Source organism: Salmo salar, chromosome ssa09 (assembly GCF_905237065.1).
Source record: "Salmo salar chromosome ssa09, Ssal_v3.1, whole genome shotgun sequence".
Taxonomy (NCBI): domain Eukaryota; kingdom Metazoa; phylum Chordata; class Actinopteri; order Salmoniformes; family Salmonidae; genus Salmo; species Salmo salar.
This window is the reverse complement of record NC_059450.1, coordinates 35079029-35097373: the sequence shown is the minus strand read 5'-3', so window position 1 is coordinate 35097373 and position 18345 is coordinate 35079029. Positions and strand designations below refer to the sequence as shown.

At 40.3% G+C, this 18345-nt stretch overlaps 1 protein-coding gene and 1 long non-coding RNA gene across 3 annotated transcripts in view; one reads left to right on the top strand and one right to left on the bottom strand.

Annotated features, from left to right (window-relative positions):
• Nucleotides 1-423: 423 nt before the first annotated feature.
• LOC123744620 (uncharacterized) lies at nucleotides 424-2893 on the bottom strand. Its single transcript, XR_006770993.1, has 2 exons — nucleotides 2773-2893; nucleotides 424-2481 (listed from the first exon to the last, which is right to left on the bottom strand). It is a non-coding gene; the product is annotated as an uncharacterized lncRNA (long non-coding RNA).
• The window catches only part of vrk1 (vaccinia related kinase 1), a 31205-nt gene continuing 15687 nt past the window's right edge, over nucleotides 2828-18345 (top strand). Inside the window, exons 1-6 of one of the 2 annotated variants that reach the window (XM_045723276.1) lie at nucleotides 2828-3037; nucleotides 3881-4040; nucleotides 4221-4276; nucleotides 4591-4660; nucleotides 5297-5384; nucleotides 6851-6959. In XM_045723276.1, the coding sequence (XP_045579232.1) occupies nucleotides 3881-4040; nucleotides 4221-4276; nucleotides 4591-4660; nucleotides 5297-5384; nucleotides 6851-6959 (483 nt within the window). In that variant the 5' untranslated portion in view covers nucleotides 2828-3037. 2 annotated transcript variants of the gene reach the window in all.

Genomic DNA, 18345 nt, shown 5'->3' with positions numbered 1-18345 from the left:
TTTTGAACACTTCTCAGAAAACCAAATAATATCTGAAGGTATTTTAATATATACATGTTATTTGAAAACATAAAAATATGTATTTGATGGCGGCCAAATATCTGACGAAGAACCAAAAACCAAAACAGTTAATTTAATTAGTGTAAATATATTATCATAAGCACATGGTATGAATCTTAATATATAGCCTATACCAGGGGTAGTCAACCCTACGAGGTCCAAAGCCTGCCGGTTTCCTGTTCTACCTGATTATTCATTTCACACACCTGGTGTACCAGGTCTAAATCAGTCCCTGATTAGAGGGGAACAATGAAAAAATGTAGTGGAACAGGCTTCAAGGTCCAGAGTTGAGTTCGAGGGGCCTATAGCCTAGAATGAAATACATGAGGGACATGGAAGCCCCTAAAAATTAGACTAGATCACTTTTGCAGCTTCAAAATGACGAACAAATATATTTTCATAATGAGTGACATAAGGTAATACAGTAACACATCACATCAAGTTCATATACATGTCTAGTAACTTTGTGATTATTACAATATCAACGTTGTTACATAGGACTTTGGAAATTGCTTTATAACTGCATAATAATATAACTGCATAATAATTACATCAGTGGAATAAGGAACAGTAACTATTCCTCATGTACAGTAGTTACAAAAACTCTCAGCTCCTTGCAATGCAATTAAAATGCAATTACCAAAGTATTATGAAACAACATGCTAATAAAATGTTGCTCAAAAAGTAATTCCAATTTCATTACACAGGCACAAGAACCATTTTATTTCAAGTGTTACTGAGAATGCTAATAGTAACAAAATATGGCTGTTAAGTGTCAAAGGGAAACATATACCAAACCTGCTTTCGGTGGGAAAATCATGTTAGTTTGTATTCTGAGTAAACTACTCCTTGATCGATGGTATCGTGTGTGTTTGAAACAAGAACAATTACCCTCAGATGGTCAAAGAGATTCAAAGTTGTTTTTGCTAAGAATCCAACTTGGTGTTTGCAATGTTTGCAAATGGTTTTGAATTACTCTGCAGTATTTTCAGATATGATCAAATGAATTGCAGCTTTCGACTTTTTCAGTGGCATGTTGAAAGCATAGGAGGGCTGTGGCACCTTAATTGGAGAGTACAGGCTCGAAGAACAAGTGGAATGGTATCAAATACATCAAACACATGGGGTTCCATTTGGAACGCAGTCTGTACCCATCTGATTGACTGACTGTGGGGAAGGGAGAAGATGGAAGTCATTCGGGAGTGGGACGGGTAGCGAGGATAAGTGTCTGCCTTAGAAATCAAACAATCAAGTGATCAAATTCATCACAGATGCCTTTCTTATGGAGTGAGTCTAACAGATGTACCTAGGCCTATAGGACTTGCAGATGCGAACACTTGACTCACTGACTGTCTCAAACTTGATAAAACTTTAGTGTGACACAAATGATGTATCGCATATAAACAATGTATTTCACAGCATTCATCACAAAAACAAAAAAACATAACATGACAATGGCCTCCATAGTCATTTCAATGGTTATGTAAACATACTGTAGGTCGGTCTATCCAGAGAACGACAGCTCCCTCTAAACCAATAACAACACTTATCTTGAATGTGATAAGAAAGGTGTGTGTGTGTGTGTGTGCCTCAGGGTGTGCCAATCCTGGCCATTAATTAAAAGTTATCTACAGTAATTAATTAATTTACTACAAAACATTTAGGTCACTAGGAGATACTGCTGTGATTCTGTGTTGGTTACAATGTTTATGCAAATCACTGATAAATAAAAGAGGGAGGGGATAACAGGGAGGGAAAGCTAGAAGGGCAAGAATACAAATCAGGAGTCAGATGAATGAAAATAATGTAAAATGTCCAACTTTTCAATGAGCAGAGTGTAAAAATGTTCAGTGTTAGGCCTACATGTCATCAGCCCTCCACAGAACAACAATATGCCCACAGGCCTATACAACAACTAGTCTAATAGGCTTGTCAATTTGAGATCAATACCCTATGAGGGAGCCTATATTACTCCCTAAAAGTTCTCTCAAAAATGCATTCCTTACTCAGAGGCATCAAGGATGAGAAGACAAAGAGGACATCAGCTCTCCCATTGCTCAAGTCCTTTCGCTCAGCCAAGCCTCACATAATCTCCTCATCCGGAAGGAAACGCACATGCTTTTCACCTTTACATTTCTTCAGGCGCAGGGATGGAGACAGGGAGGAAGTATCTCCTTCATTATTGCCGTCACTGTGTCAAGTGAACGTTCGTTCCACGTCTCAACGTGCACCATGAATCTCCCGTTTTGGGGAGGATATTTTGGGGGATAGAAGTGCACTTTGAGTAGAGTCACCAGAGCACTCCGTGTATCTGTTGGACATCTCAAGGGCCACTCTTGTTTTACACAGGCATTACTCTAATTTTTTCAAACTCTCCCATAGTTTAGGTCCCAGTGCAACATCTCTGGAGGGAGGCTCAGGCTAGAAACAAGATAGGGCTAGTCAGGGACTCATATCTTATACATGAGCCTTTTGTCCGGTGATGCAAGTGAACCCCAATAGTTTCCAAGGCTATCAAATTGCCAGCAACAGGTACAATAAAAATTAAGTTAAATGTGTATAAAAAAGGCAACGAAATAACAGATGGGTTGGATCATTAATAATGGCAACTTCTTATATAATAATCAAGTTCTTATATGTATCTTCCAACTTCCTGCATCCATAGACCTATCCGATTACATATCACAACACGTTTGTTTAAAAAAATCTTACTTTGAAACATTTGCATAGAGGTCTATGCTGCTCCTCCACTCCACCTCTCTCCTTCCTCAACACAAGCGGCACATTCGATTTAGAACTCTCTGAGCACCCCTGAAAATATGCAAATTACCCTGAAAATAGGCAAATGAGAAAAACGTGTTTCTGACCAATGGGGTTAGGCAGTGTTGCAGTATGTGCGAATCTATTTCCGGTTGGCGTTAGTGCGGGAATTTTTGAGGCGCATCGAGGATAACTTGGAAATAACAAAGACAACGAGGTTTGCATTAGACATTAAAAACTTGTGAAATTCAATGTTTTTGTTTAGATGTATTGACAGAGCGTGTTTAAGATCAAGATTATCACGGAAACGCGGTGTTTTGCGAATCATCCAAGGCTTCATCAGAACGAAGGCCATTTCTAGCATGCCATCAGCTAACACGTTAGTTGGTAATGTTGTTAGCTAGCTAGTTTGAGCATCTCGTTAGAGAAATTGTTTAGCTATCAGTCCGCTGGTTTTTGAAATTGTCTGCAAATCATGGATGCACGCGCGTTACCTATTGGCATTAAGTTCGCTTAAATTAGCTAGCAACTAACAAGTAGTAGCCGTTAACTAGCTAGGTAACGTTAGCTAGCTAAATATAGGAAATGCCTTCCTAGATTCGATGCAACCAATATAGTTTTTACAATGTGCTGGACTAGCACAATGTAAAAACTATGTTGGTTGCATCGAAGTTAGGAAAATCTCTCTCGCCCCAATTTGCTGTAAAAGTCTAACTCTGGCCAGATTGATGATTGTAAACTCTGTAGCTAGCTAGCTAGTTCGTCGAGCCAGCGTGAACCTGACAATAATCGAAACAGCTACCTACCTTGGTGGTTACCAGATCGATTTGAAAACTCACGTGATCCTATCATGTGATATGGTGTTTACACGTCATATTCAAACTTCACTGAGACGTTAAGAAACAGCTTTTGCAGATGTTGACGGTCAAATAAAGGCATTGATATGATCTATGAGTATGCAGCATACTGTATTGGCTGGTAGTCACAAGATAGTTGCGTTGAATGAACTAAAATGTGGTAGATGTATAGATTATATAGATCATGTATACGGTCCCTCCAGATGCCCCCAAAAGCCCAGGCAGCAGGGAAGGGCAGAGGACCAGCCAAGAGGAAGCTTGCTGAGGAGTTTCCCCCTGGAGAAGTACTGACTGATACCAGCAAGAAGTCCTGGAAACTGGGAGCCCCTATCGGACAGGGCGGCTTTGGACTGCTCTATCTGGGTAAGAAAAGCATGGCAACATGGTTGATAAAACACATATTCTAGTCATTGATTGTTCATTCCTTTATTATTGATCAGGAATATTACTGTATTTCTTGCATATGTATACTAGCCCTTCCCCCTAATAGGCTAACTGAGGTATGTTTTTTTTTTATTTTTTTTTTTTTTTAATTATATACAGCCAATGAGAATTCATCTAAAACAGTTGGAGCTGATGCCCCATATGTCATCAAAGTGGTAAGACAACTCTGGCTTGATAACACATGCCTTTGTATATGACTGCACGATTGGCCTCTTCCATCTCATGCCTATACAAGAAAGACAAAGGAGAAATTTAACGTCCTTAGTATGCCTGTACAGTTAATGACAATATACTCAACACGTTCAGTTCAATCTGATAGCCCTGCATTACTCCAGACCTACCTATGCTGCGTGTATAGTGTTTCCAGAGTATAACTGTTCTCCTTATGATGTAATCTAAACTGACCGTAATGGGATGAATAAAGCGGTACTGTTTGGTCAACTGTCCTCTTTTTTTTTTCTTAATCTAGGAGCCCAGTGACAACGGACCACTGTTCTCAGAGCTCAAGTTCTACATGCGAGCTGCCAAGCCGGATCTAAGTATGCATACCAGACACCACTCCCTCCCTCATGAACACACACACACACAGTCTCTCAACACTGGAACAAACAAATACGCATGAAGAAATGAGCAACTTCCTTAATTAAGGAAGTGTAGTTGTAGCTCTATTTAGTGAGGGCCTCTGTTTCCAACATGGTGCCTTTGGTGGCTCCTGTGTTTGCCCCAAAGCCATAACTTTGCATTTTATATCATAACAATCCAAATGTCAATCTCCCCTGACAATTAACTGTTATATTGCTAAGGAATGAACACTCATATTTTATTCATTGTAATATGGCTTTGTCTGTTGGTAAATATTTGTCCCAGTAGGAGATTACTTTACGGCCGGCACTGGCTTGGCCCGCACGGAATTACGCTGCTCTTATTACTTTGAACACCACTAACACCAAGTTTTATTAAGTGTGTTTTGAATCATTTCAATAATTTGCCTTGTTTTTACTTTTAAATGGCAGTCATCTCAGTTTAACCCTTTAAAAGTGAACTGCCTTTTAGCGTGTTGTATCGTGAATGATGTTTAGGCATATCTAGTATTGTTTAAATAGTTGTGCTACTCATTATTCCATAAAGATTATTGTTTTATATTGATACAACTGTTGCCATTTTTTGTATTTTAGTTCAGAGTTGGATGACGTCTCACAAGATGAAGTATTTGGGAGTTCCGAAGTACTGGGGGTCTGGACTACATGAGAAAGGAGGAAAAAGGTATTGAGTAGTTAAGAAATAATACATGAGAGGCTATGAGATTTTTATCGTGGCTTTGACATGGTCATAGCCACGAGGCGAAGCCGATTGGCGTAGACCACCACAGCCATTAGAAAAATGTCATAACACATGGTCTCTCATGTATTGTTGCTTTTATACAACGGTTACCAACATTAAAAAGCAAGATTAATTCCCAAATCATCAATTTTTGGAACTCTTTTTTTCTCCACCAAATACATTGGTATCTGGTTGTTAAGCAACCATGTTTTGTTTGTCCAGACGAAACCAGTTTATCAAAAGTTGCTGGCTTATGAACAAATTATCAAACAAAACGCATACTGCAATTGGCAATGTTTTTTGTCTAGTATATCACGGGCAGGATCTAAGGCAGAAGATACACAAAGAAACTTTCATGCAATTTTAGTGGCAGGTTGCAAGTGACATAATCTGAAGCAATTTTGCTGTTACATGAAGCAACTAGAAACACAATTAAAATTGCATGCAACAGCCAATCAAATTGAAGCTGCTTTGTCATATTGTTCGAGAATTCTAAACTCCCCCATGTCATCTGCTGCTTTACATGTGGTTTTACAAATAATTTGTTTATCCAACCGTTTGGTTATTGTAACAGCATGGATATAGACAAAATGCTGTCTGTACAATTTAGCTAGCTAGCCAAATTTCATTACAAAGTTAGCTAACAACGAAATAACCAAGCTAGCGACGACTTAAGCTAGCTAGCACAGGGAAAGGTTCACTTTGAAAATGAAATTTCTTGATTGCCAAACAATGTCCATAACAATCTCCCGTTCTGCTGTCTCTTTTTTCAGCCTTGATCACTGGCACATGACAACTGGGTCAGACGAAGTATTAGTTTTGATTGTGCGACTAGTGTCAAGCTACTGCCAAAGATGAAAAGTTACAACTGGATGCAACCAAGTTTCAGATTAGTTGCTTATTAGTGGTAGGGGGGTGTTTCACAAAGAAAACAAGAAACAACTCAGTTGCAAGCAACCAAAGTTTTGTAAAAGTTGATGTGTCTAACTCCAGCCTAACAATGTGAATTCCAAACCACCCGTTCTGTAATGCCTCTTTTAAATCTGGTTCTTCCAGTACCTTGACAGCAATCTGTTATGATATGTCAGCCATATAAATACCTGTGGACCAGTTTGGTATATTTGACACACCCATAAAGTTAAGTGGTTGTGCATGTCATACCAACGCCTTACTCCTCCATCTACAAGCAATTTTGATTGATTAACATAGACCGTATGTTATCAAGGTGTGTCAAATGGCACCCTATTCTCTTTATAGTGCACTACTATTGACTGGATGCCATATGGCTCTGGTAAAAAGTAGTGCACTATATAGGGAATAGGGTGCCATGGGCCCTGGTCAAAAGTTGTGCACTCTATAGGGAATAGGGTGTCATTTGGTATGCACCCTGAATCTCTGGTTCCTTCCAGGTACAGGTTCATGGTGATGGACCGGTTTGGGACGGACCTTCAGAAGAAGTTTGAGGAGACTGGAAGGAGGTTCCCCCGGAAACTGGTCCTGCAGCTCGGGCTGAGACTCGTGAGTTTTGTCGTCATATAACTGCCGATAGTAGAGCCAAGAAAAACAACTAACTAAAGCATTGATATATTTCATTCACTATGAAACATCTTGGCTGTTTATTTAATTGACTATATCTTTACATTTGTCATTTATCCAGAGTGGATTAGTTCAATCATCTGAAGATAGCTAGGTGGGACTAGGGCGGTTACGGTGACCGTATTAACTAGAGGTCGACCGATTAATCGGAATGGCCGAATAATTAGGGCCGATTTCAAGTTTTCATAACAGTCGGAAATTGGTATTTTTGCATGCCGATTTGGCCGTTTTTTGTGTGTTTTTTTACACCGTTATTTAACTAGGCAAGTCAGTTAAGAACACATTCTTATTTTCAATGACGGCCTAGGAACGGTGGGTTAACTGCCTTGTTCAGGGGCAGAACGACAGATTTGTACCTTGTTAGCTCAGGGATTCAATCTTCCAACCTTACGGTTAACTAGTCCAACGCTCTAACTACCTGCTTTACATTGCACTCCACGAGGAGCCTGCCTGTTACGCAAATGCAGTAAGAAGCCAAGGTAAGTTGCTAGCTAGCATTAAACTTATCTTATAAAAAACAATCAAGCAATCATAATCACTAGTTAACTACACATGGTTGATGATATTACAAGTTTATCTAGCCTGTCCTGCGTTGCATATAATCGCTTAGGTACACGTTGCTCCAATGTGTACCTACCCATAAACATCAATGCCTTTCTTAAAATCAATACACAAGTATATATTTTTAAACCTGCATATTTAGTTAATATTGCCTGCTAACATGAATGTCTTTTAACTAGGGAAAATGTGTCACTTCTCTTGCAACAGAGTCAGGGTATATGCAGCAGTTTGGGCCGTCTGGCTCGTTGCGAACTGTGAAGACTATTTCTTCCTAACAAAGACAGCCGACTTCGCCAAACGGGGGATGATTTACCTTCTCTAGGGCCAGTGGGACGATTTCGTCCCACCTACGTAACAGCCAGTGAAATCCCGTGGCGTGTTATTCAAATACCTTAGAAATGCTATTACTTCAATTTCTCAAACATATGACTATTTTACACCCATTTTTCAAGCTAGCATATAATGTCACAAAAACCCAGAAGACAGCTAAATGCAGCACTAACCTTTGATGATCTTCATCAGATGACAACCCTAGGACATTATGTTATACAATACATGCATGTTTTGTTCAATCAAGTTCATATTTATATCAAAAACCAGCTTTTTACATTAGCATGTGACGTTCAGAACTAGCATACCCCCCGCAAACTTCGGTGAATTTACAAAAAATGTACTAAATTACTCACGATAAACGTTCACAAAAAGCATAACAATTATTTTAAGAATTTTAGATACAGAACTCCTCTATGCACTCGATATGTCCGATTTTAAAATAGCTTTTCGGTGAAAGCACATTTTGCAATATTCTAAGTAGATAGCCCGGCATCACAGGGCTAGCTATTTAGACACCCAGCAAGTTTAGCCTTCACCAAACTCCGATTTACTATTAGAAAAGTTTGATTACCTTTGGTGTTCTTCGTCAGAATGCACTCCCAGGACTTCTACTTCAATAACAAATGTTGGTTTGGTCCCAAATAATCCATAGTTATATCCAAACAGCGGCGTTTTGTTCGTGCGTTCAAGACGCTATCCGAAAGGGTAAAGAAGGGTGACGAGCACGGCGCATTTCGTGACAAAAAAAATCTAAATATTCCATTACCGTACTTCGAAGCATGTCAACCGCTGTTTAAAATACATTTTTATGCCATGTTTCTCGTAAAAAAGCGATAATATTCCGACCGGGAATCTGCGTTTAGGTAAAAAGACGAAAGAAAATAAAGCACGGGGTCGACTCGTGCACGCGCCTAAGCCCATTGTCCTCTGATCGGCCACTTGCCAAACGCGCAAATGTGTTTCAGCCTGAGGCTGCCTCGATATCATTCAGCTTTTTCCCGGGTTCTGAGAGCCTATGGGAGCCGTAGGAAGTGTCACGTTACAGCAAAGATCCTCAGTCTTCAATAAACAGAGACAAGAAGAACAAGATCTTGTCAGAGAGGGCACTTCCTGTAAGGAATCTTCTCAGGTTTTGGCCTGCCATATGAGTTCTGTTATACTCAGACACCATTCAAACAGTTTTAGAAACTTTAGGGTGTTTTCTATCCAAAGCCAATAATTATATGCATATTCTAGTTACTGGGCAGGAGTAGTAACCAGATTAAATCAGGTACGTTTTTTATCCGGCCGTGTCAATACTGCCCCCTACCCCCAACAGGTTAACAAAAGCGCATTTGCGAAAAAAGCACAATCGTTGCACGACTACCTAACCATAAACATCAATGCCTTTCTTAAAATCAATACACAGAAGTATATGTTTTTAAACTTGCATATTTAGCTCGAAGAAATCCAGGTTAGCAGGCAATATTAACCAGGTGAAATTGTGTAACTTCTCTTGCGTTCATTGCACGCAGAGTCAGGGTATATGCAACAGTTCGGGCCGCCTGGCTCGTTGCGAACTAATTTTCTGGAATTTTACGTAGTTATGACATAACATTGAAGGTTGTGCAATGTAACAGGAATATTTAGACTTAGGGATGCCACCTGTTACATCTAGACGTTCCGCTAGCGGAACACCTGCTCCAATATCCAATGATGGGCGTGGCGCGAAATACAAATTCCTCTAAAATCCGAAAACTTCAATTTTTCAAACATATGACTATTTCACAGCATTTTAAAGACAAGACTCTCATTAATCTAACCACACTGTCCGATTTCAAAAAGGCTTTACAGCGAAAGCAAAACATTAGATTATGTCAGCAGAGTACCCAGCCAGAAATAATCAGACACCCATTTTTCAAGCTAGCATATAATGTCACAAAAACCCAGAAGACAGCTAAATGCAGCACTAACCTTTGATGATCTTCATCAGATGACACACCTAGGACCTTATGTTATACAATACATGCATGTTTTGTTCAATCAAGTTCATATTTATATCAAAAAACAGCTTTTTACATTAGCATGTGACGTTCAGAACTAGCCTACCCCCCGCAAACATCCGGGGAATTTACTAACAATTTACTAAATTACTCACGATAAACGTTCACAAAAAGCATAACAATTATTTTAAGAATTATAGATACAGAACTCCTCTATGCACTCGATATGTCCGATTTTAAAATAGCTTTTTGGTGAAAGCACATTTTGCAATATTCTAAGTACATAGCCCAGCCATCACGGGCTAGCTATTTAGACACCCGGCAAGTTTAGCCTTCACCAAAATCAGATTTACTATTACAAAAGTTTGATTACCTTTTGATGTCTTCGTCAGAATGCACTCCCAGGACTGCTACTTCAATAACAAATGTTGGTTTGGTCCAAAATAATCCATCGTTATATCCGAATAGTGGCGTTTTGTTCGTGCGTTCCAGAAACTATCCGAAATGGTAAATCAGGGTCGTGCTCATGGCGCATTTCGTGACAAAAAATTCTAAATATTCCATTACCGTACTTCGAAGCATGTCAACCGCTGTTTAAAATCAATTTTTATGCAAGTTATCTCGTAAAAAAGCGATAATATTCAGACCGGGAATCTCCTTTTCGGCAAACAGAGGAAAAAAACACAAAGACGGGGGCGGCCAGTGCACGCGCCTAAGCCCACAGTCCCTTGATCGGCCACTTGAGAAAGGCGATAATGTGTTTCAGCCTGGGGCTGGTATGACGACATTCAGGTTTTTCCCGGGCTCTGAGAGCCTATGGAAGACGTAGGAAGTGTCACGTTAGAGCAGAGATCCTTTGTAATAGATAGAAATGGCAAAGAAGTTCAAGAAATGGTCAGACAGGGTACTTCCTGTACAGAATCTTCTCACGTTTTGGCCTGCCAAATGAGTTCTGTTATACTCACAGACACCATTCAAACAGTTTTAGAAACTTTGGCGTGTTTTCTATCCAAGGCTAATAATTATATGCATATTCTAGTTTCTGGGCAGGACTAATAATCAGATTAAATCGGGTACGTTTTTTATCCAGCCGTGAAAATACTGCCCCCCAGCCATAACAGGTTAAATTACTGAACGCTTCCGTATTTCACTGAAAGGAAAAACGTTTTGTTTTCGAGATGATAGTTTCTGGATTCGACCATATTAATGACCCAAGGCTCGTATTTCTGTGTGTTTATTATACACTGCTCAAAGAAATAAAGGGAACACTTAAACAACACAATGTAACTCCATATTAATGCCCATGATATTGGAATTAGTTGTCGACGAGCAGGTGTCCACATACTTTTGGTCAGGTAGTTTGTTACGTTTGGTGTGGGATGTATTAATTTGTGGATGTCCATCATCCATATCGTATGATACGTTAGGAATTGCAATTCGTACTATATGTTACGAATTTGCAAAACGTATGATATGTTACAAATTCCAATTTGTTGTGGCTAACGTTAGGGGGCAGTATTTGCTAGGGGGCAGTATTTGCACGGCTGGATAAATTTTTTTTACCCGATTTAATCTGGTTACTAATCCTACCCAGTAACTAGAATATGCATATACTTATTATATATGGATAGAAAACACCCTAAAGTTTCTAAAACTGTTTGAATGGTGTCTGTGAGTATAACAGAACTCATTTGGCAGGCAAAACCCTGAGACATTTTCTGACAGGAAGTGGATACCTGATGTGTTGTATTACCTTTAAACCTATGCCATTGAAAAACACAGGGGCTGAGGAATATTTTGGCACTTCCTATTGCTTCCACTAGATGTCACCAGCCTTTACAAAGTGTTTTGAGTCTTCTGGAGGGAGATCTGACCGAACAAGAGCCATGGAACGATGATGGCCCATTAGACACCTGGCGCGCGAGTTCATGTTGGGTACCCTCGTTCCAATACGTTATAAAAGAGAATGCATTCGTCCACCTTGAATATTATTCATGTTCTGGTTAAAAAAGGCCCTAATGATTTATGCTATACAACGTTTGACATGTTTGAACGAACGTAAATATATTTTTTCCCCTCGTTCATGAAGTGAAGTCCGGCGGGCTTAGATCATGTGCTAACAAGACGGAGATTTTTGGACATAAATGATGAGCTTTTTTGAACAAAACTACATTCGTTATGGACCTGTGATACCTGGAAGTGACATCTGATGAAGAGAATCAAAGGTAATGGATTATTTACATAGTATTTTTGATTTTAGATCTCCCCAACATGGCGGCTAGTCTGTATCGCAACGCGTATTTTTCTGGGCGCAGTGCTCAGATTATTGCAAAGTGTGATTTCCCAGTAAGGTTATTTTTAAATCTGGCAAATTGATTGCGTTCAAGAGATGTAAATCTATAATTCTTTAAATGACAATATAATATTTTACCAATGTTTTCTAATTTTAATTATTTAATTTGTGGTGCTGACTTGAATGCCGGTTATTGGAGGGAAACGATTTCCTGAACATCAACGCCACAGTAAAACGCTGTTTTTGGATATAAATATGAACTTGATAGAACTAAAAATGCATGCATTGTCTAACACAATGTCCTAGGAGTGTCATCTGTTGGAGATTGTAAAAGGTTAGTGCATCATTTTAGCTGATTTATGGTTTTGGTGACGCCTGTCTTTGAATTGACACAACATTACACACAACTCTTGTAAATGTACTGTCCTAACATACTCTAAATTTATGCTTTCGCCGTAAAACCTTTTTGAAATCGTAAAACGTGGTTAGATTAAGGAGATGTTTATCTTTCAAAGGGTGTAAAATAGTTGTATGTTTGAAAAATTTGAATTTTGACATTTATTTGGATTCAAATTTGCCGCTCTTGAAATGCACCTGCTGTTGATGGAGTGCACCACGGGTGGGACGCTTGCGTCCCACCTAGCCCATAGAGGTTAAAAGGGTTTTCATTTATTAAGTAACCTTCTGTCTTATGTAACCATAACAAACCTAATATTTCAAACTAATTGGAGTGCCCCAGATTTACGTTTACTATGCTTAGTCAGGCTGTGTTCCATTGAAATAATAAAACCCTTCCGACTCTTATGAAAAATATTCTAATTCACCCAGGTCTTCTCCTAGTAGGGTTGAATTGTTTCTTTCATCTTATAAAATGCAACCTGACATTGCCTCAAAGTTACAACACTTTGGTTTTATTCACTGCTCAAAAAAATAAAGGGAACACTTAAACAACACAAAGTAACTCCAAGTCAATCACACTTCTGTGAAATCAAACTGTCCACTTAGGAAGCAACACTGATTGACAATAAATGTCACATGCTGTTGTGCAAATGGAATAGACAACAGGTGGAAATTATAGGCAATTAGCAAGACACCCCCAATAAAGGAGTGGTTTTGCAGGTGGGGACCACAGACCACTTCTCAGTTCCTATGCTTCCTGGCTGATGTTTTGGTCACTTTTGAATGCTGGCGGTGCTTTCACTCTAGTGGTAGCATGAGACGGAGTCTACAACCCACACAAGTGGCTCAGGTAGTGCAGCTCATCCAGGATGGCACATCAATGCGAGCTGTGGCAAGAAGGTTTGCTGTGTCTGTCAGCGTAGTGTCCAGAGCATGGAGGCGCTACCAGGAGACAGGCCAGTACATCAGGAGATGTGGAGGAGGCCGTAGGAGGGCAACAACCCAGCAGCAGGACTGCTACCTCTGCCTTTGTGCAAGGAGGAGCAGGAGAAGCACTGCCAGAGCCCTGCAAAATGACCTTCAGTAGGCCACAAATGTGCATGTGTCTGCTCAAATGGTCAGAAACAGACTCCATGAGGGCCCGACATCCACAGGTGGGGGTTGTGCTTACAGCCCAACACAGTGCAGGACGTTTGGCATTTGCCAGAGAACACCAAGATTGGCAAATTCGCCACTGGCGCCCTGTGCTCTTCACAGATGAAAGGAGGTTCACACTGAGCACGTGACAGACGTGACAGAGTCTGGAGATGCCGTGGAGAACGTTCTGCTCCCTGCAATATCCTCCAGCATGACCGGTTTGGCGGTGGGTCATTCATAGTGTGGGGTGGCATTTCTTTGGGGGGCTGCACAGCCCTCCATGTGCTCGCCAGAGGTAGCCTGACTGCCATTAGGTACCGAGATGAGATCCTCAGACCCCAAGTGAGACCATATGCTGGTGCGGTTGGCCCTGGGTTCCTCCTAATGCAAGACAATGCTAGACCTCATGTGGCTGGAGTGTGTCAGCAGTTCCTGCAAGAGGAAGGCATTGATGCTATATAGTGACCCGCCCGTTCCCCAGACCTGAATCCAATTGAGCACATCTGGGACATCATGTCTCGCTCCATCCACCAACGCCACGTTGCACCACAGACTGTCCAGGAGTTGGCGGATGCTTTAGTCCAGGTCTGGGAGGAGATCCCTCAGGAGACCATCCGCCACCTCCTCAGGAGCATGCCCAGGCGTTGTAGGGAGGTCATACAGGCACGTGGAGGCCACACACACTACTGAGCCTCATTTTGACTTGTGTTAATGACATTACATCAGCGTTGGATCAGCCTGTAGTGTGGTTTTCCACTTTAATTTTGAGTGTGACTCCAAATCCAGACCTCCATGGGTTGATAAATTGGATTTCCATTGATTATTTTTGTGTGGTTTTGTTGTCAGCACATTCAACTATGTAAAGAAAAAAGTATTTAATAAGATTTTTTCTTTCATTCAGATCTAGGATGTGTTGTTTAAGTGTTCCCTTTATTTTTTTGAGCAGTATATTATAATTATGTCTATGATTTGATAGAGCAGTCTGACTGAGCGGTGGTAGGCAGCAGCAGGCTCGTAAGCATTCATTCAAACAGCACTTTCGTGCGTTTTGCCAGCAGCTCTTCGCTTTGCTTCAAGCATTGCGCTGTTTATGAGTTCAAGCCTATCAACTCCCAAGATTAGGCTGGTGTAACCTATGTGAAATGGCTAGCTAGTTAGCCGGGTGCGCGCTAATAGCGTTTCAAACGTCACTCGCTCTGAGACTTGGAGTAGTTGTTCCCCTTGCTCTGCATGGGTAACGCTGCTTCAAGGATGGCTTTTGTCGATGTGTTCCTGGTTCGAGCCAAGGTAGGAGCGAGGAGAGGGACAGAAGCTATACTGTTACACTGGCAATACTAAAGTGCCTATAAGAACATCCAATAGTCAAAGGTATATGAAATACAAATTGTATAGAGAGAAATAGTCCTATAATTCCTATAATAACTACAACCTAAAACTTCTTACGTGGGAATATTGAAGACTCATGTTAAAAGGAACCACCAGCTTTCATATGTTCTCATGTTCTGAGCAAGGAACTTAAACGTTAGCTTTCTTACATGGCACATATTGCACTTTTACTTTCTTCCCCAACACTTTGTTTTTGCATTATTTAAACCAAATTGAACATGTTTCATTATTTATTTGAGGCTAAATTGATTTTATTGATGTATTATATTATGTTAAAATAAGTGTTCATTCAGTATTGTTGTAATTGTCTTTATTACAAATCCATTTAAAAAAAATCGGCCGATTCATCGGGATCGGCATTTTGGGTCCTCCAATAATCGGTATCGGCGTTGAAAAATCATAATCGGTCGACCTCTAGTATTAACGCCACACCGGTGGTTATGAGTCATGTCAGCAGTCAGATTCCACGTGACCGTTTAGTCACTGTAATTAGGCTTCTCCAAGCTCTGATGCTGCTGCTGGTCATTAGTATCCTACCACACCTGCTAACTGCCTGGTACTCAGCAATCTATTGGCCCTCTAATCACTCTGACATCAATGCTAATGTATAATGATAATGATCAATTCTAAATCAAAACAAATTTAACACAAATGTAATGATTTAATATATGTATAGACAAGATTAAATCAAGAATAGTTTGATGACAATATTAGCCTATCACTTGTGAATGATGCCCAGCTTTTTTTGCACCTTTTTCAAATCATAGTCGCACATCTCATGTAGCCTAGCCCATAGGCCTATATGTTTTGATTAGGTTTTTTGCATCACAACTAAAGTGGCCAAATAGCTTCTTAAAATGAAGCACATTAATCTGCTTTACAACAGGTGTAGAGCCCAACTGGCAAACATACGCAGCGTGTGAGTTTCAAGTTTGGGGAAGATCATTTTCACCATAAAAATGCACCTTAATAATAACAGCATTACATGCATAATCGCATTTGTGGTCACTTTTGATAATGGTGTTTTCCGCTAATGGAACATTTGCACTTATTGCCGTGTGCGCCTTTGCACTTACTGCTGTGTGCATTGCTGCGCTTATATTGTGAAGAAATAGCCTAATAGTTATCAACATTTTAAGCTAAATGTTCTCACTTGCGGCAGGCTCATTGCTTAACTTTTTTTATGCTAGTGGTTGTATTATTTTGGGATCTATTACATCCCACAACGGTCCCAGACTATGGAATATTTTTTTCTCGCCCAGAATAGAATTTGTCAACTTTTGTACTATGGGGATAGTATATTTACATAGGCTAGTGCTTTTGCTGTACGATAGGCCTACACATCTTGTTGGCTGACGAAAAGTAAATGTGGACAGTTCTTCCAATATCTTCAATATGCGCCTCGGAATTGGATAAGGACGAATGCGGTTGCGTCCTTGATGTGTCTGTCTTCACTTGTAGCCTGTGAAAAAGACCCGATCACATGACTGAGAGCAATGTGAGTGGAGAGGTGCTTCGGCACGCAGCTGGGAGAAGGGAGTACTAATTATTATGTTCAGCCCAAGGTCGCAACAACCATTGGCCGCAAAAGGCATGGCTTTTTTAGGGGGCATTACGGTCACATAAAGGGGGATGCAGCTGGGAAATTCGAGGCATTATCAAGTGCTTGTCAAATTGGGAATGAGAGACTGATGAATGTATAACCTGCGCAAAAAAACAAGGCAGAGCTTATACCTTTCATGCAACTTTTTTCAAATCATCATTAGTCATCATGCAGCCTTATACCATGCCAAACCGGATATGCGCGTGCCCAAATTGATTTTGTCCCCCACCAAACGCGATCACGACACGCAGGTTGAAATATCAAAACTAACTCTGAACCAATTATATTAATTTGGTGACAGGTCGAAAAGCATTAAACATTTATGGCAATTTAGCTAGCTAGCTTGCAGTTGCTAGCTAATTTGTCCTATTTAGCTAGCTTGCTGTTGCTAGCTAATTTGTCCTGGGATATAAATGTTGAGTTGTTATTTTACCTGAAATGCACAAGGTCCTCTACTCCGACATTTAATCCACACACAAAACGGTCAACCAAATCGTTTCTAGTCATCTCTCCTCCTTTCAGGCTTTTTGTTCTTTGGACTTTATATGGCGATTAGCATCTAACTTTCATAAAGGTGTATTACCACGACCGACCGACCTCAGTTCATCTTTCATTCACCGACGTGGGTATAACCAATGAGGAGATGGCACGTAGATGGGAGAGGCAGGATTTGCACCACGTTCAGTGTCACAAATAGAACTGACTTCTATTTTAGCACTTGGCAACGCAGACGCTCGTTGGGGCGTGAGCAGTGTGGGTGCAATGATTGAATAACATGTATGTGTACATTTATTTTGCAATGCAAGCGGTGTGGTCAGCATGTTAGACTGTATTAAAAATCCAAACATATATCCCAGCATTTGTATCACAACTAAAGTTACATAAATAACTCTAAAATAAGCATATAGGAGTACCTGTTTCTTTCTCATCTGCTCAACACAGAATAGCCGCATGTGCGCTCTCCCTCAAATCGTCAGCTATGTTCAATTGTATTCTTCATAATATAAAATAACACCACGGAATTCTAAAAAATCTCATCTGCTAAATGAACGAGTGTAGCCCACAGCCATATGGCATAGCCCCATCAGGGCCTAACATAAGGACAGCTCAGAGTATGCTATTCTGTTTTTCTGAAATGGACTACATTTTCTTCATATCCTGTTTCTTTAGACCTCTCTAAAATAAATAATGTATTTATTGTAATGGTGTAGGCTATATTACATTTATTTATTAGACTTTTTAAAATGTAGAATGTAGGCTAATGATGTGGAAGCCTGGAGATGCTACATTTGTTTATATTAATAACCAGTCAATTAACGTGAGACTGGCAGTTATTTGCTTGACTATCACCGGCTGACAACCTTTCATGACCGACACAGCCCTCGGTGGGACAACCACATAGCTCAGTCATAGTAAGTACATTTTTCTTTAAGAAAGTAGCTATCTGCAAAGTCGGTGCTAGTAAGGGGGAAAAGTCAAGTGTTAGCTCACGAAAGGCAATATGCATCTCCAGGCGGGATATGACAAGTGCCTGGATTAGGACCTGCGCCACTTCCCGTGTGAGGAAAGATCGCACTCTACAGATGTTGTGGAGCATGAACCCGCAGGAGCTTG